This window comes from Heptranchias perlo, chromosome 8 (genome assembly GCF_035084215.1).
Source record: "Heptranchias perlo isolate sHepPer1 chromosome 8, sHepPer1.hap1, whole genome shotgun sequence".
Lineage (NCBI taxonomy): Eukaryota > Metazoa > Chordata > Chondrichthyes > Hexanchiformes > Hexanchidae > Heptranchias > Heptranchias perlo.
The window spans coordinates 69,315,674-69,339,851 of NC_090332.1; the positions used below are offsets into that span (position 1 = coordinate 69,315,674).

Genomic DNA, 24,178 nt, shown 5'->3' on the forward strand with positions numbered 1-24,178 from the left:
TGAGGGGGTCCTCAAGGTAGGTACATGTCTCCGGACCCCGGGGTAAGTGTGCAGGTTGGTGACTTTGACCGTCAGGAGGAGGGTGGTGGAGGCCAAACTTTGTCCCAAGTGACAGAGTGGCCTCCTGCAATGGGTGAGGGTCTCCCCCCCCACCTGTCAAATGGACCTTTGCAGCTGCTACAGGCTGACAGCTGCAACGCGTCCATTCGATCTGGGAGTGTTTCCCCCAGTGTGGGAAACAGTCCCATGTTGATCCAAAATCACACACAGTCCCTTAATCAGGTCAGTCAATGACCTGAAATAGCTAAATAAATACTCTCAAGTGGCATCCCGCTGGCTTTAATTGCCTGCGGGATTCCCACCAGCAGGGGATGCGCGCGCACACCGGCGCGTCACCGGGGAACCCGGAAGTGGGCAGGATCGAGGCGGGATCCGGTCGGGATCCTGGATTTCCCGATTTTCGAGGCCCCCCCGCCGACAACGCACCCAATAGCGGGTGCTAAAATCGGGCCCCTTTTTTCATGCCCAAACCCCTTCATTTACTGTTACCACACTAGCTTAAAAAAACAAATTGAATTTTGAAAGCAAACAAAAGCTCTTTGAAGGAAACAAATAAGAAGGGAAAGCAAGAGGAGGGGAGGAAGGAAACTGGTTGACGGTGAGAGGGCCTCTGACCTCTTGCTACCCACCTTGGGATAGCAAGTGGGAGTGGGGCATAGTGGATGGAGTTAAGGGTGAGGTGATCAACAGTGCAGCAAGGAGGAGGGAATAATACGTGTTGAGTGGATTGTTCAAAGAGGAAGAGGTAGGGATGGTGATGGGGGGGGGAGTGGATGGTAGGAAGGGGAATGGGTAATGGGATGGTGAAGGGGTAGAGAATGTGATGGGAGCAAGTGGGTGGGGGAAGCACGAGTGATTGGGGAGGAGATGGAAAAGGAGTACCCAAGGGCAACATTTTCCCTGCAATCCCCACTCCAAATGCAGCCTGCAGCCATTGGTAGCTACTTTCCCTGCCACATTACACCATGCCACCCACCATCTCCAACTGAAAGGAAGGAAAAAAAGGACGAGAGAAGGAAAAAAGGACATAAAGAGATGCAAAAAGAGTTAAAGGGAGAGTAGCAGCAGAGAAAAGAGAGAGGCAGAAACAGAAGTGGAGACACAGAGAGAATCAACAACACAAAGACATTGCAAACAGACAAGAAAGCGACCATATTCTCTGAGTTACCATATGCAACATTATAGGAGACGGACTAGTCAATAAATAAAACCAGTTTTGGAACCTGCCATTTTGAGTGTCCTTCCCTTTCCAGCTACAAGTTATTATTAGGAAAACTGACAATTAAGCCTAGAATATCTTTGTTTTACAACATCAAACAAGCTTAATATTCAATGAGCTGAGAATGTCCCTGTTCCGCACCTCTACCAACTGTATTATTCCATCAGTAAGACCAGTGGCTTACATACGAACATACGAAAGTGTCAAGACAGGTAAACACCTATTGGTTCATCCAGCTCGGTCCCATATAGTCGTGATGCCTCATGTATCACGATACAGACAATCCCTACTCACCCAGAACCATGCAATCTCCTAGGAGAGGCAAAAAAAGACAAAAACCCAGGCTAATTAGGGGAAAAAATCTGGAAAATTCTTCTCCGACCACCTTAGGCGATCGAAACTAATCCAGGAAACCATATTGACCCTGACGTATATTACAGGGTACCTGACTGTTGTAAGGAGTGATCTCCTCCCCAGCCAGAAACAGGTCCAGCTCTCTCGTTTCAAAGAAAAATGGATGCAGTCAGATTGGTAATCCCCAAAATGGAGGTTAAAAAAAGAATCACAGAATTCTGTACAATAAAAATTAAATTTGACTTATTCAGTGACCGTAAATAAGTGAACTGGAGAATACTTCTGTTCCACACCTCTGACAAGTGCAGTACTCCATAATCTCTGTTTTATATCTTATTGACCATAATACTTCACAAGTAGATAATGCATACCTCTAGTGAGTGTAACTTTACACTTTCTCTTCACTTGCCTCACGGTTTCAGCCTCATAATATATCATAACTAGTAATATAAAGAAATATTACTGAAGTATTTGACAATAAATCTTACATACAGAATCCATCAAAAAGACCATCACTGTAACTAATCTGCTTGTACAGAGAGTTTGTTTTGAAATTTTATTTTTAGAATAATTCTCCAATTGGGCAGAGCTTGAGACAATTCTTAGTACTTGTCAAGAACAGACTGATAGCAATTTTGATCTGCCCTTCATCGGTATCTTTAACTAACATTGTGCAAAGAACACAGAAAAGTTGATCAGGTATTGCACTGTTTTCTACGTACAACATTTGATCTAAGAATTGTTCTCTCACTTTCTTTTACCACACTGTCAAAAAATCTTCAAAAGGATTTTGACATTCAGATCACTTGGCAGAGAACTTTGATTTGTCTTGCAATGCTCCCTCGGCCCTCAATCAATTCACTCGCATTCTGCAATCAAATCCAACCAATTGGATCAAGTAAAATCCCATTTTTTGTACATTTACTTTCAGTAATCTCATCTTGGACCTTTTACTGATATTGTAATTACTGCGACGATTTGAGGATATGTTACCACTGAAAGTATTCCACAGAGAACGTGTAGCACAGCAACCTATTATGGAATTCCTAGAATTAAACAAGTAATTTAAGGAAACTATTACAAGTCTTGGTTGAAAGGGAATTTTGAGCAGGAAAAAGATTAAAAAGGAAATGTAAAAAATCAGGGCACAACTCAAACTGCAGTGGTCAATTACAAGCAAGCCTCTTTCAAAATAGAGTGTCTGAGAATATCTCTCTTTAAATTTAAAACAGTCTTTTTTTCTCCAATTTTCTCTGCTTTACTTTGGTGCCAGCAGCCCTTCTAAATTCACCCAAGTGACACTGTTCATTTGTCAGTAAGACATTCATAGACAATAAGGGGGAATTTTAACCTCCCACCCGGGGGATAGTTAAAATGGATGAATTACCTGCTCCATCCCTGAATCGGTGCAATTTTAAAATGCCTGATTTTTCAGGCGTGTGAGATGCACGCCTGAGTCAGGCGGGCGCCTCATACATTATGCAGATCGAGGTTCTATTACCCCATCTTAACCAGAAAGTCAGTGCAGCTCCCGTGGTGGCCATCCGGACAGCAAGGACATAGTCAGGCCACCAAAGAGTCCATGTAAGGTAAGTTTAAAACTTTCCTTTGTGGGGCCATGGGAAGCAAAAGTGCTATTCTGGGTCCCACAAGGGAAATGTAGACCTCCCCTGCCAGAACCCTCTGCTTCCCCTTCCTTCCCGAACCACTGACTATCCCGGAACCCCCATCCCTGCATTTTACACCATTTCTTGACGACTTCCCAGCCATTTTGGTCCGGAGATCGGCCAGTGGCATCGTAATGAGGCCTGACCGTTAAAATTGGATGGGCCTCCCGCTACCACTGCCGAGAGACCGGCCCCTCTTTCCCACCCTGGGAGTTAAAATTCCCAGCTAAGTGTCAGCAGGGTATTCAAGCATGATCTGATGATACAAAAGCAAAATACTGTGGATGCTGGAAATATGAAATATAAACAGAAAATGCTGGAAACACTCAGCAGGTCGGGCAGCATATGTGGAGAAAGAAACAGAGTTAACGTTTCAGGTCAATGACCTTTCATCAAAACTGGAAGATGAAAGGTCATCGACCTAGAATGTTGGGGGTAATTTTAACCTCACTCGCCAGGTGGCAAACCCCCGGGATCGGATGAAATGCTGGTTTTACACCCCGCCGGATATTAGTCTCCAGTGGCTTCAATGGAGAGTAAAATTGGGCAGGGTGTAAAACCAGCATTGCACCTGATCTTGTCAGTTTCCTGACAGGCGAACTAGATTAAAATTGTCCCCATTAACTCTGTTTCTCTCTCCACGGAAGCTGCCTGACCTGCTGAATGTTTCCAGCATTTTCTGTTCTTTATTTTATGATCTGATGACATTCTCATCTGACACTTACACGTGCACATTTTCCAGTCGATGTCACTGGCAAGCAGTCAGAAGTGTAAAGCATGCTAATTTCCATGGTGCTGAGGCCAACTGCAGAAACCCAAGTGCTGGTCTCACGAAAACCAACTAACTCAGCACAGTCTGGGGCGTTCTGGTCTGTATGGTTTAATGCAGCACTAGTTCATGCCTTGACCCATTAGGCCATAGAGAGAACTCAGAATCTTTCTTCTATATAGTTTGTGCCATTTTAGAATGCAGAACAATCATTGTAAGGCACCACCATTAATTCTTTAATTAGTCTGTAAGGTCCATTAATTTGTCAATTCACTACAAAATGACAAGTGTATTGGAAATTGAAACTCACTGAACTGGATATAGATTGACTGCTCCTGGACAGTTCAGTTAATTACCAGGATGATGCACTTACCTCAAGAATTAAAAATTAAGTTATTTTCTACTGGCAGAATGTATTATGCTGCCCTATTATAAAGAACACGGTGGTGCTTTCTATGTGGCCCCAATCAATAAACTTGTATTTAATAAGCAAGTTCAGCTATTTACATGACTATTAAATGAATCTTGATATAATAGTCAATACATGATAAATATAATAATTACAAACAGATGACATTAATTGTTTTTTTCAAAGCCAGGACAAAAGATGACATATAGCAGATCTCCATTAGATACAATATTAATACAATATATAAACTGATCATATAAAACCTGTATGGTAAAATCAGTAGCATATTATGACACCAGATTCACATGTTATACAAACGCCAAATTGAACCACAACATAAATATTTCTTTAAAGAAAGCAATATACTGCCGATGTTTCAGGTATTATGACCCTTCATCAGAACCCTTGAGTTTTGGGTTCTCACAAAGAGTCATAAGACCTGAAATGTTAACCCTTCCTTCCTCTTTCCTCAGATGCTGGCTGGCCCACTTAGTTTTTCCAGTATTTTCTGTTTTTAATGCATATTTCTTATACAGTTGTTCTGGTTAGGTCATGCATGCTTAATCTTTTAGCCCTCAACTGGAGAAATAACCAAAGTAATGAATTTTATTTTAAGATTCAAATCTCACATAATAAAACTTTTGTTTGGAATTCTCCTCATTGAAGTCAATGGGAATAAAAATCAGGAGAGATGTAAAATGGGCTGCCAACTCACTATCATCTATTTTACATTATCGCATAAGGTCAAGATTTACCCTCTAGAGTTCAGTTTGTGGTGAAAATATGTACTCCTGCTACTAATGGTACCCTATGAATATAAAAGCTAGCAATGGTACCATATCAATATAAAATCACCAATGATATATGTCTCTGAGATGCAGTCTTAGAGAATTGGTTACTGTGTACTATGTAATGACCTCCTAAATGTAACTGATGGTACAATGGGGGTGGATTCTTGCACATCCCCGATTTTCATCATTCCACCATGGGCGACCATGCCTTCAGCTGTCTAGGCCCTAAGCTATGGAATTCCCTCCCTAAACCTCTATCTATGCCTCTCTCTCCTCCTTTAAGACTGTCCTTAAAACCTACCTCTTTGGTCAAACTTACCTGTCCTAATATCTGTTTATGTTACTCGGTGTCAAATGTTGTTTGACACCGCTCCTGTGAAGCACCTTGTGACATTTTACTATGTTAAAGGCACTATATAAATGCAAATTGTTGTTGTTGTTTTGATAGGGTGTTAAGTGGCTTTAAGTTATTTTGTCATGGCTTCAGTGAACCACCAAAGGATGACCAAAAAACTGTAGGCTATTTTACCTTGACAAGTGTTGTCAACTGCCAGGTGCAGTAAAATACAGCAAAACCCCAAAAGTTGCCCAGCCTTTGGAAAAGCCTCAATCGACTGTAGCAAAAATAATCAGAATGCAAAATGTTTTAAATAACAGAACTGACAAAAATGCCCAAAAGTCAAGTAAATAAAAGTGATTGATTACTGCCTTTAGTAGTGAAGGAAACAGTTACACTATTTAAATTGGATACGTGAGCTCAAGGGAATGTCATATCTGAGCAAGTTTCAGCATAGACCTAAACTGTTGGAGACTAAGATAAAAGTGATGGGATACTTGGGAGTACACATACCATTGAAAGGAAAGTATGTTGCCAGCATTGTATATAAGAACATAAAAACATAAGAAATAGGTGAAGAGTAGGCCATACAGCCCCTCGAGCCTGCTCCGCCATTCAATAAGATCACAGCTGATCTTCGACCTCAACTCCACTTTCCTGCCCAATCCTCATATACCTCGATTCCCCTAGAGTCCAAAAATCTATCTATCTCAGCCTTGAATGTACTCAACGATTGAGCATCCACAGCCCTCTGAGGAAGAGAATTCCAAAGATTTACAACCCTCTGCGTGAAGAAATTCCTCCTCATCTCAGTCTTGAATGGCTGATCCCTTATCCTGCGACTATGTCCCCCAGCTCTAGACTCACTAGCCAGGGGAAACAATCTCTCAGCATCTACCCTGTCAAGCCCCCTCATAATTTTATACGTTTCAATGAGATCACCTCTCATTCTTCTAAAGTCCAGAGAGTATAAACCCATTCTACTCAACCTCTCTTCATAAGACAACCCTCTCATCCCAGGAATTAATCTAGTGAACCTTTGTTGCACTGCCTCCAAGGCAAGTATATCCTTCCTTAGATAAGGAGACCAAAACTGTACACAGTACTCCAGGTGAGATCTCACTGAAGCCATGTACAACTGTAGTAAGACTTCCTTATTCTTGTACTCCAAACCCCTTGCAATAAAGACCAACATGCCATTTGCTTTCCTAATTGCCTTCTGTACCTGCATACTAACTTTTTGTGTTTCTTGTACGAGGACACCCAAGTCTCTCTGAACACCAACATTTAATAGTTTCTCACCATTTAAAAAAAATGGTGAGAAACTATTCTTCCTACCAAAGTGAATAACCTCACATTTCCCCACATTATATTCCACCTGCCGCCACCTTCTTGCCCACTCACTTAATCTGTCTATATCCCTTTGCAGACTCTTTGTGTCCTCCTCATAGCTTGATTTCCCACGTAGCTTTGTATCGTCAGCAAACTTGGATACATTACACTCAGTCCCTTCATCTAAGTAATTAAAATAGATTGTAAATAGCTGAGGCCCAACCATCGATCCTTGCAGCACCCCACTAGTTACAGCCTGCCAACCTGATAATGACCCGTGTATCCCTACTCTCTGTTTTCTGTCCTTTAACTAATCCTCTATCCATGCTAATATATTACCCCAACCCCATGAGCCCTTACCTTGTGTAACAACCTTTTATATGGCATCTTATCAAATGCCTTTGAAAATCCAAATATATTACATCCACTGGTCCCCCTTTATCCATCCTGCTAGTTACATCCTTAAAAAACTATAATAAATTTGTCAAACACAATTTCCCTTTCATAAAACCATGTTGACTGTGCCTAATCATATTATGATTTTCTTAATAATGGATTCCGGCATTTTCCTGATGACTGATGTCAGGCTAACTGGCCTCTAGTTTCCTGTTTTCTCTCTCCCTCCCTTCTTGAATAGCGGGGTAACATTTGCTACCTTGCAGTCCACTTGGACTGTTCTAGAATCTAGAGAATTTTGGAAGATCATAACCAATGCATCCACTATCTCTGCAGCCACCTCTTTTAAAACCCTAGGATGTAGGCCATCAGGTCCGGGGGATTTGTCGGCTTTTAGTCCCATTAGTTTGTCCAGTACTTTTTCTCTAGTGATATTAATTGTTTTAAGTTCCTCACTCTCATTTATCCCTTGGTTCCCCACTATTTCTGGTATGCTTTTTGTGTCTTCTACTGTGAAGACACATACAAAATATTTGTTTAACGCATCTGCCATTTCCTGATTCCTCATTATAATTTCTCCTGTCTCAGCCTCTAAGGGACCAACGTTTACTTTTGCTACTCTCTTCCTTTTTATATACTTGTAGAAGCTCTTACAATCTGTTTTTATATTTCTTGCCAGTTTACTTTCATATTCTGTTTTCTCCCTTCTTATCAATTTTTTGGTCATCCTTTGTTGGTTTCTAAAACTCTCCCAATCCCCAGGCTTATTACTCTTCCTGGCAACATTATAGTCCTCTTCTTTCAATCTAATACTCTCCTTAACTTCTTTAGTTAGCCACATTGGTGGATCACTTTTCCTGTGGTGTTTTTATTTCACAATGGAATGTATATTTATTGACAATATTAAAATATTTCTTTAAATGTTTGCCATTGCTTCTTAATTGTCAAACCTTTTAATTTAATCTCCCAATCTACCTTTGACAACTCGCCCCACCTACCTATGAATTGGCTTTATTTAAGTTTAAGACTCTAGTTTCTGACTTAAGTACGTTACTTTCAAACTCAATGTGAAATTCTATCATATTATGATCACTCTTCCCCAGAGGTTCTCTTACTGTGAGATTACTAATTAACCCTATCTCATTACATAATACAAGATCCAAAATAGCCTGTTCCATGACATATTGCTCTAGGAAACCGTCTCGAATACATTCCATGAACTCGTCTTCCAAACTACCTTTGCCAATTTGATTTGCCCAGTCTATACGCAGATTAAAGTCCCCCATGATGACTGCATTTCCTTTGTTACAAGCTCCCATTATTTCATGATTAATACTCTGTCCAACTGTATTGCTGCTATTAGGGGACCTATAAACTACTCCCACCGGTGCTTTCTGACCCTTGTTATTTCTAATTTCCACCCACATTGATTTTACTTCCTGATCTTACGAGCCAAGATCCTTTCTCACCACTGTCCTTATGTCATCCTTTGTTATTAGGACTACACACCCTCCTTTTCCATTCTGCCTGTCTTTTCTAAATGTCATGTCAAGATCGGGGGGGGGGGGGCAGAGGGGAAGATCGGGGGGGTCAGAGGGGAAGAGCGGGAGGGTCAGAGGGGAAGAGCGGGAGGGTCAGAGGGGAAGAGCGGGAAGGTCAGAGGGGAAGAGCGGGGGGGGCAGAGGGGAAGAGCGGGGGGCAGAGGGGAAGAGCAGGGGGGGCAGAGGGAAAGAGCAGGGGGGGCAGAGGGAAAGAGCAGGGGGGCAGAGGGAAAGAGCAGGGGGGCAGAGGGAAAGAGCAGGGGGGCAGAGGGAAAGAGCAGGGGGGCAGAGGGAAAGAGCAGGGGGGCAGACGGAAAGAGCAGGGGTGGCAGACGGAAAGAGCAGGGGTGGCAGAGTGGAAGATCAGGGGCAGAGGGGAAGAGCAAGGGGGAGAGGGGAAGATTGGGGAGGAGAAGGGAAGATCGGGGGCAGAGGGGAAGATCGGGGGGAGGGGAAGGTCGGGGGGAGGGGAAGATCGGGGGGAGAGGGGAGGATCGAGGGAGGGAAGAGCGGGGGGAGAGGGAAGAGCGGGGGGAGAGGGAAGAGCGGGGGTAGAGGGAAGAGCGGGGGGAGAGGGAAGAGCGGGGGGAGAGGGAAGAGCGGGGGAGAGGGGGGTGAAGAGAGGGAGATGGGGGGACCAGGTGGGGTGGAAGGGGAGATCGGGGGGACATCGTGGGGGTGAAGAGGGAGTGATCAGGGGGCCTTGGGGGGTGAAGCGGGGGAGTTCAGGGGGGCATCGGGGGGGGTGAAGAGGGGACATCGGGCAGGGGTGAAGAGGGGACATCGGGCGGGGGTGAAGAGGGGACATTGGGCGGGGGTGAAGAGGGGACATCGGGCGGGGGTGAAGAGGGGACATCGGGCGGGGGTGAAGAGGGGACATCGGGCGGGGGTGAAGAGGGGACATCGGGCGGGGGTGAAGAGGGGACATCGGGCGGGGTTGAAGAGGGGACATCGGGCGGGGGTGAAGAGGGGACATCGGGCGGGGGTGAAGAGGGGACATCGGGCGGGGGTGAAGAGGGGACATCGGGCGGGGGTGAAGAGGGGACATCGGGCGGGGGTGAAGAGGGGACATCGGGCTGGGGTGAAGAGGGGACATCGGGCGGGGGTGAAGAGGGGACATCGGGCAGGGGTGAAGAGGGGGAGATCGGGGTGTGAAGAGGGGGAGATCGGGGGGTGAAGAGGGGGAGATCGGGGGGTGAAGAGGGGAGATCGGGGGGGTGAAGAGGGGAGATCGGGGGGGTGAAGAGGGGGAGATCGGAGGGGTGAAGAGGGGGAGATCAGAGGGGTGAAGAGGGGGAGATCGGAGGGGTGAAGAGGGGGAGATCGGAGGGGTGAAGAGGGGGAGATCGGAGGGGTGAAGAGGGGGAGATCGGGGGGGTGAAGAGGGGGACTTCCCGATGCGGGACACCCTCGCGCACATAGGTGCATCCGTGGGGAACTCGGAAGGTTGGAGCCGGCTTCTGAACCCACTCTGCATTTCTGCAGTTTTCGCAGCCCCCCCACCCCCAACGCACCTGCAATTTACGTGTAAATTTGAGCCCATTGTCTCTGTAATGGCTATTAGGTTGAACCCATTTATCTCTGTTTGTGCAATTAATTCATCTATCTTTATCTGAATGCATGGAGCATTCGTAACAAGAGTCTTTAATTTTGACTTTTTACCATTTTTTCCTGCTTTGACCTTACTTGTTGTTGCACTATTGTTGGTAAATTCTCTGTCCCTTCCTGCCACACTCTGCTCATCTTTACCCAAGTCACTGTTCTATTGTCTTAACTTTTCTCATTCGATTTCTAAATTTCCCCTCACCTGACCCCTCCCTCCCCCCACCCTACCTTTTAGTTTAAAGCTCTGTCTACAGCCCGAGTTATTCGATTCGCCAGGACACTGGTCCCAGCCTGGTTTAAGTGGGGCCCATCCCGTCGGAACAGCTCCCTCTTTCCCCAGTACTGGTGCCAGTGCCCTATGAATCGAAACCCATTCCTCCCACACCACTCTTTCAGCCACGCATTTAACTCTCTGATCTGTTTGTCCCTATGCCAATTTGCACGTGGCTCAGGTAGCAATCCAGAGATTATTACCCTTGATGTTCTACTTATTAATTTAGACCCTAGCTCTTCAAACTGTCTCAGCAGAACCTCATTCTTAGTTCTACCTATGTCGTTGATTCCTACATGGACCACGACAACTGGATCCTCCTTCTCATGCATCAAGTTCTTTTCCAGCAGTGAGGAGATGTCCTTAACCCTGGCACCGGGCAGGCAACACAGCCTTCGGGACTCTCGGTCGCGGTTGCAGAGAACAGTGTCTGTCCCCCTGACTATACTAACCCTTGTGACTACCACATTCCTTTTTACTCCCCCTACTTGAATGACCCGCAAATACAAGATGTCATTTGTAGTAGTGGCAAGAGCATCGAGTCACGTTTAGGTCCGAGTTCTTATGAGGACGTTTATACAGGAATACAAGGATCTATTTCAAGGATTGGATTGTTTGCCAGCAAAACATTGGACCATGACTGATGAACAAGTTAACCCAATATTTCACTCATGCAGAAAGGTACCAATTGCAACTCATGAAAAATTACACTGGAGCTTGATAGAATGAAGGACCTAGAAACCTAGATGAAAAACAGAATGGGGAAATGCTCATTGGTAATTATTGACAAACGGAATGATAAGTTATGAATTTGCTTCAACCCCAGAGATCTAAACAGATCTATTAAAATAGAGCATCTCAAGCTTCCAATTGATGAGGAAATTATAGGAACATAGGAAAATAGGAGCAGGAGGAGTCCATTCAGCTGTTATGCCATTCAATGAGGTCATGGCTGATCTGTATCCTAACTCTATCCACCCGTCTTGGCTCCATATTACTTAACACCCTTGGCTAGCAAAAATCTACCGATCTCAGATTTAAAATTATTAATTGAGCTAGCATCTACTACTTTTTGTGGGAGAGTGTTCCACACTTCTGTCACCATTTGCGTGAAGAAGTGTTTCCTAACTTCCCTCCTGAATGGCCTGGCTCTAATTTTAAGGTTATGTCCCATTGTCCTCGACTCCCCTGCCAACGGAAGAAGTTTCTTTCTATCTACCCTATCAATTTCTTTCAAAATCCTAAAAACTACAATCAAATCACACCCTAACCTTCTATATTTCAGGAATTACAAGCCCAGTTTATGAAATCTCTCCTCATAATCTAACCCTTGGAGCCCTGGTAACATTCTGGTGATAGGGTGATTCTGGTGATCCCCTATCTTGGGAATAGGGCGGGAAAGTGGAGTTGAGGTAGAAGATCAGTCATGATCTTATTGAATGGGGGAGCAGGCTTGAAGGGCCGTATGGCCTACTACTGCTCCTGTTTCTTATGTTCTTATGAATCTGCGCTGCCCTTCTTCCAAGGCCAATATACCCCTTCGAAGGTGCGGTGCCCAGAACTGTACACAGTACTCCAGATGTGGTCTGATCAGGGGTTTGTATAGCTGTAGCAAAACTTCCTCCCCTTTATATTCTATCCCTCTAGTTATAAAGGCTAACATTCCATTAGCCTTTTTGATTATTTTTTGTACCTGACTACTACATTTTGGTGATCTGTGTGCATGGACCCCTAAATCTCTTTGGACCTCTACTGTACCTAGCTTTTCATGATTTAAAATATACTCTGATCTATCCTTTTTTGGTCCAAAATGGATGACCTCACACTTACCTGTGATGAAATCCATCGGCCACAGTTTTGCCTACTCATTTAATCTATCAATGTCTCTTTATAATTTCATGCTCCCGTCTACACTACTTACTATGCCACCGATCTTTGTGTCATCGGTAATATTGGAAAAATGGCTCTCTATTGTCTTATCTAAGTTATTAATAAATATAGTGAATAATTGAGGCCCCAGCAAAGATCCTTGTAGGACACCACTAGTCATTTCCTTCCAATTCAAGTACATACCCTTCATCCCTACTTTCTGTCTTCTACCACCTAACTAATCTCCTGACCAGGTCAATAATTTGCCTTCAATTCTATGAGCTTTAATTTTAAACTAGCAATCTCTTATGTGGAACCTTATCGAATGCCTTCTGGAAATCCATATAAACTTCATCCATAGACATTCCCCTGTCTACTAATTTAGTTACTTCCTCAAAAAATTCAATTAGGTTCGTTAGACATGACTCACCCTTTACAAATCTATGTTGGCTTTAATCAGCTCAAATTTCTCTTAAGTGCTCAGTCACACAGTTCTTAATTATAGATTCCAATAACCTCCCTACAGCAGACATGAGACTAACAGGTCTATAATTTCCCGGTTTCTCTCTCTCACCTTTCTTAAATTATGGAGTTACATTTGCAGTTTTCCAATCCTGAATCGAAAGAGCTTTGGAAGATTAAGGTTAAAGCATCTGCAATTTCCTCTCCTACTTCCCTTAAATCCCTGGGATGGAAACCATCAGGTCCTGGGGATTTGTCAGTCTTTAGTACCATTATTTTTTCTAATACTGTTTTCATGCTTCTGTTAACTTTAGTGAGTTCCAGTCCTTGATACATTATTAGTTTCCCTGGAATGTCAGGTATATTATCCTCTTCCTCTACTGTAAAGACTGACACAAAGTAGTTATTCAACAAGTCTGTCATTTCCTTATTTTCATTTGCAATATTACCCACATTTGTTTTTAAACGGCCCACATTACACTTTCTTCTAATATAATCGTTAAAACTTTTTGTGTTAATCTTGATATCTCTAGCAAGTTTCTTTTATTTTGTCTTTTTGCAGCTCAGGGGACTGGGAGAGCAAAGGAAGACAAAAAAGATAGCAAACTTCTTTTATTGACCATGGCTGTTTTATTTGGTAAGTAGAGCTCTTGCCCCTTAGGTGTATATACTGGTCCTGTATTAAGCAATTTTTTTTTGAACACCTCCCACTGTTCATCTGTAGTTTTACCTGATAACAGTTTTGACCAGTTTGCTGTCGTCAGTCTCTGTCTCATCCCGCTAAAGTTAGCCTTACCAAAATCTAGAATTTTAGTAACTGTGTTACATTTCTCCTTTTCAAACCTAACATTGAATTTGATCATATTATGATCACTGTTAGATAAATGTCCCCTTACTGTTAGGTTATTAACTAAGTCTGGCTCATTACTTATTACTAAATCTGGTATGGCCTGCCCTCTTGTTGGTTCTAGAACATATTGCTCCAGAAAAACATCTTGAATGCACTAAAGAAATTCACTACCTTTTTGACTTGAGCTATTCTGCTCTTCCCAATCTATATGAAAACTAAATCCCATTAAAACAACTCTGCTTTTGCTACAAACCTCTCTAATTTCTGAATTAATACATTCTGCCACTTTATTGTTGCTATCAGGAGACCTGTAGACAACTCCCATTACAGTTTTAACTCCTCTTATTCCTCAATTCTAACCATATAGTCTCCGGTGATAGCTTTCCCTTGCCTATATCCTCTTTTACTAATGTAATAATTGTATCAATAGTTAATCAATAAGGCTACCCCTCGTCCTCTTCCAGTTTCCCTATCCTTTCTAATGACCTTATAACCTGGAATATTTAACTCCCAATCATGACCAGCTTGTAGCCATGTCTCAGTAATGGCCACCATGTCATACCCTCTAAGCTGTATTTGAGCATCTAATTCACTCAATTTATTTCTTATTCTCCATGCATTAGTATATAAAACTCTTATTTGGGCAAGAGACCCTAACCTGTCCTTCTGCCCTGATGCTGTCTTTCTCAAACCGTTTAACTTAACTGCTGTAACTACTTTAGTTAAAATAACTAAAGTAAAGTTAAAATAGTATGGTACCTTATCGTACAGTTTACTGATGCAAAATGTTTAACAAACTAGGTATGTCCTCAGGACTCTGGCAAGTGAAACTGTATAAAGCAAGTTCCAAGTTATGCATGTTCACTGCTCATGGGAGGTATAGATTTGTATGCCATTCCTTAGAATTGCGAGTGCTTCAGAACTAAATCACAAAACCACCATAAGAGAACACTGCCAGTGTTGACACATCAATGAATGACATAATAGTGGGGTTCATCAAAGAGTAGACAACAGACTTTAAATGTATTTGAAGTTACTAGAACAGTCAATCTGAAACTCAATAAACATAAATGTATATTTGGAGTCACTAAGCTAATGAGCACCCATGGTTCAAAAAAGATGAATGTAAGGAATCTTACAACACCAGGTTATAGTCCAACAGTTTTATTTGAAAATCACAAGCTTTCGGAGGCTTTCTCCTTCGTCAGGTGAGAGTGGGATTTCTTGAAAGTTACCGCATATATAGTCAGAGAACAATGCCTGGTGATTACAGATAATCTTTCCAACTGCCCGTTATCAAGGCAATCAAAGGAACTGAATAGTGTTCAGACAGAGAGACATTAGATACAAGACTACTGAATATACAAACGGCCAGAACCAAAGACAGAGAGAGAGAGAGAGAGAGAAACATCCGAAAGGAAGAGAAAGAGAGAGAATGACCAGTTGTATTAAAAACAGATAACTTTTTTTTCCGCTGGTGGGGTTACGTGTAGCGTTCATGTCACGCGACACGTAACCCCACCAGCGGAAAAAAAAGTTATCTGTTTTTAATACAACTGGTCATTCTCTCTCTTTCTCTTCCTTTCGGATGTTTCTCTCTCTCTCTCTCTCTCTCTTTGGTTCTGGCCGTTTGTATATTCAGTAGTCTTGTATCTAATGTCTCTCTGTCTGAACACTATTCAATTCCTTTGATTGCCTTGATAACGGGCAGTTGGAAAGATTATCTGTAATCACCAGGCATTGTTCTCTGACTATATATGCGGTAACTTTCAAGAAATCCCACACTCACCTGACGAAGGAGAAAGCCTCCGAAAGCTTGTGATTTCCAATTAAAGCTGTTGGACTATAACCTGGTGTTGTAAGATTCCTTACATTTGTCCACCCCAGTCCATCACTGACATCTCCACATCAAAAAAGATTGTAAACAATTTTACAACACCAAGTTATAGTCCAGCAATTTTATTTTAAATTCACAAGCTTTCGGAGGCTACCTCCTTCCTCAGGTGAACGATGTGGAAGAGGAAGGAGGTAGCCTCCGAAAGCTTGTGAATTTAAAATAAAATTGCTGGACTATAACTTGGTGTTGTAAAATTGTTTACAATTGTCAACCCCAGTCCATCACCGGCATCTCCACATCAAAAAAGATGGGCAGAGAATCCTAATTATAGTCAAATAAAAATATATCGATTTCACATATCAAAGAAACACTTCGTGCAGAACTAAAGAGAATGCTTTTAACCTTTTTTAGCCACCTTAGCCACTTCTGTTAATGACATCATCACTAATGAAGGCACTGGCCTGTGTTACGAATTTGGGTCCTCTGCAGGTATGTACTTGGGTTTAGAGGTGTCAATCACTCCCCTAAGCGAGCAGATTGCTTTTTTACTGAAGTACAGTCCTACTGTATCTGCTAGTACAATAGCGGGACCCAGGAACATAACAATGAAACCCCCTTGTGTTTTGGACCTGACTGCTATGTTTTAAGCACACGCACTCTTTTAATGTCTCTGGAAATGGACCAGTTAATACTAGGCAAGACATTGTTTGGTTCGGTTTCTAAGATGCTTTACTACACAGCAGCTAAAACATACAGAAGACAGAATATGATGAAAGTCACTTGACACAATCAATTCAACTTCTGTTTATGTACCGTTACAAAGTATAGAACAAATGTAGGCTAGCCCACTTGGTGTGGGTGGGGGGGGTGGGGTTTACTTGATGTAGAAAGGTGGATTCACTTTAATAAAGTTGAGCTTTATATAGTGTAATTTTCCAAGTAATACTTGTTTTTAAAAAAGTAAATGAATAAATAGGTTATTTCTATCAGCCTTCATTGTCAGTTGCCTCAACTGTTGCAAATTTTTTAAAAATTCTTTGGAAAATAACTTCAAAAAATTGACAGAAAAGGAAATAAGAAAAAAACAGAAGTCTGATCCTGGCCACACGTGCGTTGCCAGTATTGTACCGTGCTCCAACCAGTGAGGTGATACCCTTGATTCAATGGAAATAAAAACCGTGAGAGATGTAAGACGAGCTGCCGACGCGCTATCACCCGTTTTACATTATCGCACAAAGTAAAAATCTACCCCATAGAATGTCTTTGCTGTTGAGCCCAATACCAGAACCCATCTCAGAGCAACCCCAGCCTCCAATTGATGCACACGAGAGACACTCCCACATGTGAAAAGAACAGGAGGATAACATCCCTAATCCCAACTCTCACATGTTGAAGTGTTTGAGACATCCACATATTAGGTATTATCTTGCTACGGTAAGGCTGCCAACCAAGATACGAATCCTGAACTGTCCAACCAGGAGTTTAGACAGCTGGAAACATCGGTTAGGCGGGGCTATCATCAGGACATAGACTCGATTTGCCTGTTAAATTAGCTGGTCTCACTCATTAGCAGGCACTGCAACTCCATCTATTTTGTAAATGGCTCTGGACCCATTCCATAATCAGATCTGATTTAGGATTGATTGCAATAGCAAGCTTCAATTGACACATTTTGACCAAAATCTGTAACCATTGCATCTTGTTTTGCCAATTGGCATGATTGCATCTTGCTTTGGTCCCATGAGAATTGCAGCAAAAACTTTTGTTTATATACATATATATATTTATATATTAGAAAGAGCATGTGCAATGAACAGATAGAGGAACTCCTGGAAGTTTCTCCACAGTTCCAGCAGAATCTCAATGCATCACCGAAGTCATCAACATGGAAATTCCTGCTACAGCTATAGCATGAGGAGGGGGCTACTTCAGTAGCAGTCCTTGTGGACCATTCAAGTCATTCAACTGGAGTTCCAGTGCTCTGTGTCCACAAGCAGCCCATTTGGATTCTTAAGAGCAAAAAAAATAGCCACAATGCATACAGAACAGAACTAAACTCACAGCACTGTGCACATCTGCCAGTTTACGTATTATTTTACATACTAAATGTTACTGTTCAACAAATTTCTAAATCAAGTGGCATCACAACACAATACAGATTATGTCCACAATAGATAGCAAGGAACAGAATGTGTTTCTCAAAATCTATCCATATATTTTTTTTTCAATGAGTTTCTCGAGTATCACTTTAGAGCAAGCTGATTGGTCCGTGGAATATGGTTTCATTCACTTTTCTGGGAAGCTCGAGTTTTGTTCATTTTCCTAACAGCGAATTTCAACATAAAAAGTTAAATTTCTAAAGTTATGTATAAAACTAATTAAACCACCAGAATATATATTTAATCAATTTTCTGTCTAGAAAAAGCCCTGTACCCAATCAGTTTCTAAGTCTCTAAAAGTTATGTTATTGCATATACTGTAGTTTGTCCCACTGTCCTTCTTCCATTCTGACATCAACATATTGAGGCATCTGATATCCTGCATACAATAATAAGGTGAGAAGGGGTATGATGAGAGGAAGAGAGAGCTTGTGAATAGTAACTGTGATCATTTGAAATAGTTTAAATATTGAAGTAAAATGACGAGTGGAAAGCATTATCGGAAAAAAGAAAGAGTAGCCCCCAGAGAAGGGTTGACAGATGAAGTGAGATGAATGAGATGGCAGCAGTTCAATCTATCTCTCTCGATGACAAAAAGGGTTTAAGTATGGATCCTAAACCCATACTTTAGAACGTTTCTTTCCCGCACAAAAGCAAAACAAAAATTAACGAAAAAATATGAGGGCAGATTCCATGCTCCTACATTTGCAGTGGTCACAGGGAACGCATTGCAAGAAATCAGTGGCGCACAGCCTTTAATTTTCCATCCCTTAATTTTAATGGTTGAAAAATCACGTGCTGTGCGACCGCGATTTCCTGCAATGTGCTTCTGCAAAGTGCCACTCCCCACAGAGCATGGTAATGTGGGATTGGCCCTTTGATCTCCCCCAATAGTTCAGATGGCAGAAAATTCCTTCACATGACTGGTACAGAAAACATCCAGGAGTGAGATCAGATGGATACATGTGTATATTTACCAAAGAAACCTTTCCAGCAATGCTCACAATTGTTGCCATAGCAACTCTAACTAAATCACAGCATGGCCATATAGAATTATTTAAATATGTCTATTTTTCTTACAGAAGCAGGAAGAAGGAAAGAATTTAAAAAATGAATTAGAAACAGAGAGATAAAGATATTACAAAGAGAAAGTATGCGTTGCCCTGGGACAGAGAAAGACAGAGAAAGTGAGAGGAGACAAACAGAAAAACAGAGATGGAGACAGAAAGAATTAGAAAGCGGGAGACAAATATAGGAAAAACCACATGTTTTTTTTAAAAGATTTCTATCTGTGAGAATTGCCACATGAACTCAGCTAGATCCCCTCATCCTGATCTACATTTCTTATCAACTAAGTCCTGGCCACTGAAAACAAATGAAAAATATTATGATGATTAGTGGTGTCCCACAGGGATCTGTGTTGGGGCCTCAAATGTTCACTGTATTTATTAATGACTTAGATGAAGGGATAGAGAGCCACATATCCAAGTTTGCTGATGACACAAAGATAGGCAGCATTGTAAGCAGTGTAAATGGAAGCATAAAATTACAGAGAGATATTAATGGATTAGTGAATGGGCAAAACTGTGGGAAATGGATTTCAATGTAGGCAAGTGTGAGGTCATCCACTTTGGACCTAAAAAGGATAGAACAGAGTACTTTCTAAATGGTGAAAAGCTCAAAACAGTGGAGGTCTAAAGAGACTTAGGGGTCCATGTACAAAGATCATTAAAATGTCATGGACAGGTGCAGAAAATAATCAAAAAGGCTACTGGAATGCTGGCTTTTATATCCAGAGGACTAGAATACAAGGGGGTAGAAGTTATGCTACAGCTATACAAAGCCCTGGTTAGACCACACCTGGAGTATTGTGTTCAGTTCTGGGCACTGCACCTTAGAAAGGATATCTTGGCCTGGGAGGGAGTGCAGCGTAGATTTACTAGAATGATACCTGGACTCCAAGGGTTAAACTACGAGGCGAGATTACACAAACTAGGGATGTATTCTCTTAAATTTAAAAGATTAGGGGGTGACTTGATCGAAGTTTTCAAGATGTAAAGGAGAACTGGTAGGGTATATAGAGAGAAAATATTTCCGCTGGTTGGGGAGTCTAGGTCTGGGGGACATGGCCTAAAAATAGAGCCAGGACTTTCACACATGAAGTCAGAAAACACTTCTACACGCAAAGAGTGGTAGAAGTTTGAAACTCTCTTACGCAAATAGCTCAATTGTTAATTTTAAATCAGAGATTGATAGATTTTTGTTAACCAAAGGTATTAAGGGATATGGGGCTAAGGCGGGTATATGGAGTTAGGACACAGATCAGCCATGTTCTAATTGAATGGTGGAACAGGCTTGAGGGGCGAAACGGCCTACTCCTGTTCCTATGTCCCTATATTGGGCTGTGGCAGGGCATTTAACGGCATCTGCCGTTAGTTAGACTTGCACTTGCACGTTTTTTTAATTTTTTACATGACAAGTTGTTGAAAGTGCAAGCTGATAACGGTGCAGTGAGGGAAACAGGGCATCCAGGACCTGAGTGAACAGGGCAAGCAACTGTGCATCTCTTTAACTAATCAGATTGCAGGATTGTGAAATTAGCAGTGCAAGGACTGAGGAGGAAGTGTAAATTAGAGTGGGTGAATTCAATGTCAAGTCAGGTACTGAAAGAGAAAAAAAGAGAAATATTGAATTAAAAGAGAGAAAACAAAGAGATAGAAAGGAAAAGTAAAAAAAAACTTCTAATTTAAAATCTTAATTTTTAAAATCTCCAACAATTAAAACCTGAAGGAATGAGACTCCGCACTTCTAAAAGTTAATTTTCACTGCCAGAGACGTTGGCAGGCAGTACTTAATACTTATCACGTCGTTAAAAGGATACTTAGACTGAAATGGACAAGATTTAACATTCTGTGGCGGGTTTAGTTCGTATCTACCATGCAAATACAGCAACTTCACGCCATTCAATGCATTTCAATGGCAAGGCAGACAAGGAGATGCCGTTTTCGCGAAGCTAACGGCGGAGCGGCGCAACTCGGACAGCAACTTTTGGATTTTTGATTTTAACTGCGCATCTGCCCCTCGCCTGAAGTTGCTGTAGCATTTGCGCATAAATAACGTTGAGCACCCTTAGTCTCACCATTATTTTGACGTGGAGATGATGTGGAGATGCTATTTTGACAGCAGATTGTGGCCCACTGAATAACCTGTGTATTACCACTCTGGTTCTTTATATCATCAAGAAGAAATCAGAGTCTGTATTTCCAAAAGCCTTTTCTGCCTTAAGTGATGGCCGGTGTTTTAAATACAGGTACAGGTGATTGCTCGGTCTGTACGTTAAATTATATTCTTCTAGGAATATATTTCTATGGTTCAACACCTTCTACCATTCAAACCTTGCAGCCTGAATCCAGTTTCTTACTTCCCTTCAATGTTCTAGTCCCAAAACCTCAGTTGTTAAGAGAAAAAGCAGCAGGCTACAAGTAATTAGTCATAGAATCATTGAATGAAACAGCACAGAAGGAGGCCATTTGGCCCATCGTGCCCCTGCCGGCTTTTTGAAAGAGCTAGCTAATTAGTCCCATTCCCCTGCTCTTTCCCCATAGCCTTGCAAATTTTTCCCCTTCAAGTCCAATCCAATTCCCTTTTGAAAGTTACAATTGAATGTGCTTCCACCACCCTTTCAGGCAGTGCATTCCAGATCATAACAACTCGCTGCGCAAAAAAATTTTCCTCATGTCGCCTCTGGTTCTTTTGCCAATTACCTTAAATCTGTGTTCTCTGGTTACCGACCCTTCCGCCCCTGGAAACAGTTTCTCCTTATTTATTCTATCAAAACTGATTTTGAACACTTCTATCAAATCTCCCCTTAACCATCTTTGCTCTAAGGAGAACAATCCCAGCTTCTCTAGTCTTTCCACATAACTGAAGTCCCCCGTCCCTGGTCTCTTGGCCAATTTCGTAACCATGCAGCCAATGCACCTTCAATCCCGTGGGCTTGAATTTTGCTAACAAGTTTATTATGTGGTACTTTATGCCTTTTCAAAGTCCATATACATGACATCAACCGCACCACCCTCATCAATCCTTTCCGTTACTTCATCAAAGAACTCAATCAATGTAGTCAAACACGATTTGCCTTTAACATATCCGTGCTGGCTTTTATTTATTAACCCATACTTTTCCAGGTGCTAATTAATTTTGTTTTGGATTATTGTTTCTAAAAGTTTCCCCACCACTGACATTAATTAAGCTGACTGGCCTGTAGTTGCCGGGTTTATCCCTTTCCCCTTTTTTGAACAGGTAGATAAGGTGGTAAAGAAGGCATATGGGATACTTGCCTTTATTAGCCGAGGCATAGAATATAAGAGCAAGGAGGTTATGATGGAGCTGTATAAAACACTGCTTAGGCCACAGCTGGAGTACTGTGTGCAGTTCTGGTCGCCACACTACAGGAAGGATGTGATCGCTTTGGAGAGGGTGCAGAGGAGATTCACCAGGATGTTACCAGGGCTGGAGCGCTTCAGCTATGAAGAGAGACTGGGAAGATTGGGTTTGTTTTCCTTGGAGCAGAGGAGGCTGAGGGGGGACATGATTGAGGTGTACAAAATTATGAGGGGCACAGATAGGATGGATACTAAGGAGCTTTTTCCCTTCGTTGAGGGTTCTATAACAAGGGGACATAGATTCAAGGTAAAAGGCGGGAGGTTTAGAGGGGATTTGAGAAAGAACTTTTTCACCCAGAGGGTGGTTGGAGTCTGGAACTCACTGCCTGAAAGGGTTGTGGAGGCAGGAACCCTCACAACATTCAAGAAGCATTTGGATGAGCACTTGAAATGCCGTAGCATACAAGGCTACGGACCAAATGCTGGAATATGGGATTAGAGTAGACAGGGCTTGATGGCCGGCGCGGACACGATGGGCCGAAGGGCCTCTATCCGTGCTGTATAACTCTATGACTCTATGACTCTATAACAATTGCAATCCTCCAGTCCTCTGGCACCATTCCCATATCCATGGAGAATTGGAAGATTGTGGCTAGAGTCTCCGCAATTTCCACCAGTATTTCCCTCAGCAAGCTAGGATGCGCCCCATCCGGACCAGGTGACTTTTCTACTTTCAGCGCTGCCAACATTTTTATAAAAGTCTAAATATTAAATAAGTCTGCAGTTCCAGGATGTGGAGCCTAATTTATTCATGTTTACCACCCTTTGAAGTGGACGCCATCATGTATCAATTGCATAAATCACAGAGGCCATTTCTGCCCACTGTGACATCCACAACCAGAGAAATACAGCCTAAAATGAAATAGCATCACCTCACAAAGTCTAATAATGGGAGTCACTTTTAGGATTTAATCTCACCAAAGTGGAAAATGCACTTATACAATATTCAAAACAACTCCGAGTAACTGAAACTAGTACAAAGGTAAGTGAATGTTGATCATCAAGTGTTCAGTCAGCAAATAAAGTACAGCATTTATGAAGAAAGCAGTGAATCGCCACGATATCAATAGGTTCAGAAGACATTATAAAGCACAGGTAAGAACGAAGGGGAGGGACACAAATTCAGCGACTGTATACACATATGAAAACTTAAGTTTTTACAAGGTCTAAGAAGGACCTGTGTATATAAGTACTTCCCCTAGACTTTCTGTTCCCTATAATCCAAAACATTTAAAGTGTGCTAAATACCAACACCGATTTCCACCATCACCCACCCAAATTAGGAGTGGGTAGTCAACCAGCAAACCTCATTTACAAGAATCACTCAATTAATATGCACTGCTCCAGAAAATCTTCTTTATGAGCAATTGTCTGCATTACATTATTCATCAGATCCTCGGTAGTATAGTGGTAAGTATCCCCGCCTGTCACGCGGGAGACCGGGGTTCAATTCCCCGCCGGGGAGGATTGTTTTTCCCCTTTCTACAAATATATTAGGAATTAAAATTTTGTATGAATATAACTTCTTACGCTCAATGCTCCCCCCCCCTCCACATAAAATTGAAATAGTATTTTTTTATTTAAATTTTCTAAGCTCAAAGCAGGTGGTGCCCCTACAGACCCTTGTGAATAAGGCGTGAGTCAGTGCTACATTCAAACAAGACCGAGCAAAAGCCAGCTGCTTTCAAGTGGTCACCTACCGATCATTTCTTTGAGCACTTCAACTGTATGAGTGTGTTGGGCGGAACCGACTTTCTCCCGTGTCAACTGTCTTGTATGTATCTTCGTGAAAGCCTGTAGGCCAG

The 24,178-nt window shown here is 42.2% G+C and overlaps 1 protein-coding gene and 1 non-coding gene across 2 annotated transcripts in view; one reads left to right on the forward strand and one right to left on the reverse strand.

Annotated features, from left to right (window-relative positions):
* Window positions 1-24,178, reverse strand: part of prkn (parkin RBR E3 ubiquitin protein ligase) — a 1,016,703-nt gene extending 992,525 nt beyond the window's left edge. Inside the window, exon 1 of the mRNA XM_067989235.1 lies at window positions 24,074-24,178. Coding sequence (XP_067845336.1) covers window positions 24,074-24,080 — 7 coding nt within the window. The 5' untranslated portion in view covers window positions 24,081-24,178. The remainder of the gene's footprint in view (window positions 1-24,073) is intronic.
* trnad-guc (transfer RNA aspartic acid (anticodon GUC)) lies at window positions 23,767-23,838 on the forward strand. Its single transcript has one exon. It is a non-coding gene; the product is annotated as a tRNA-Asp (tRNA).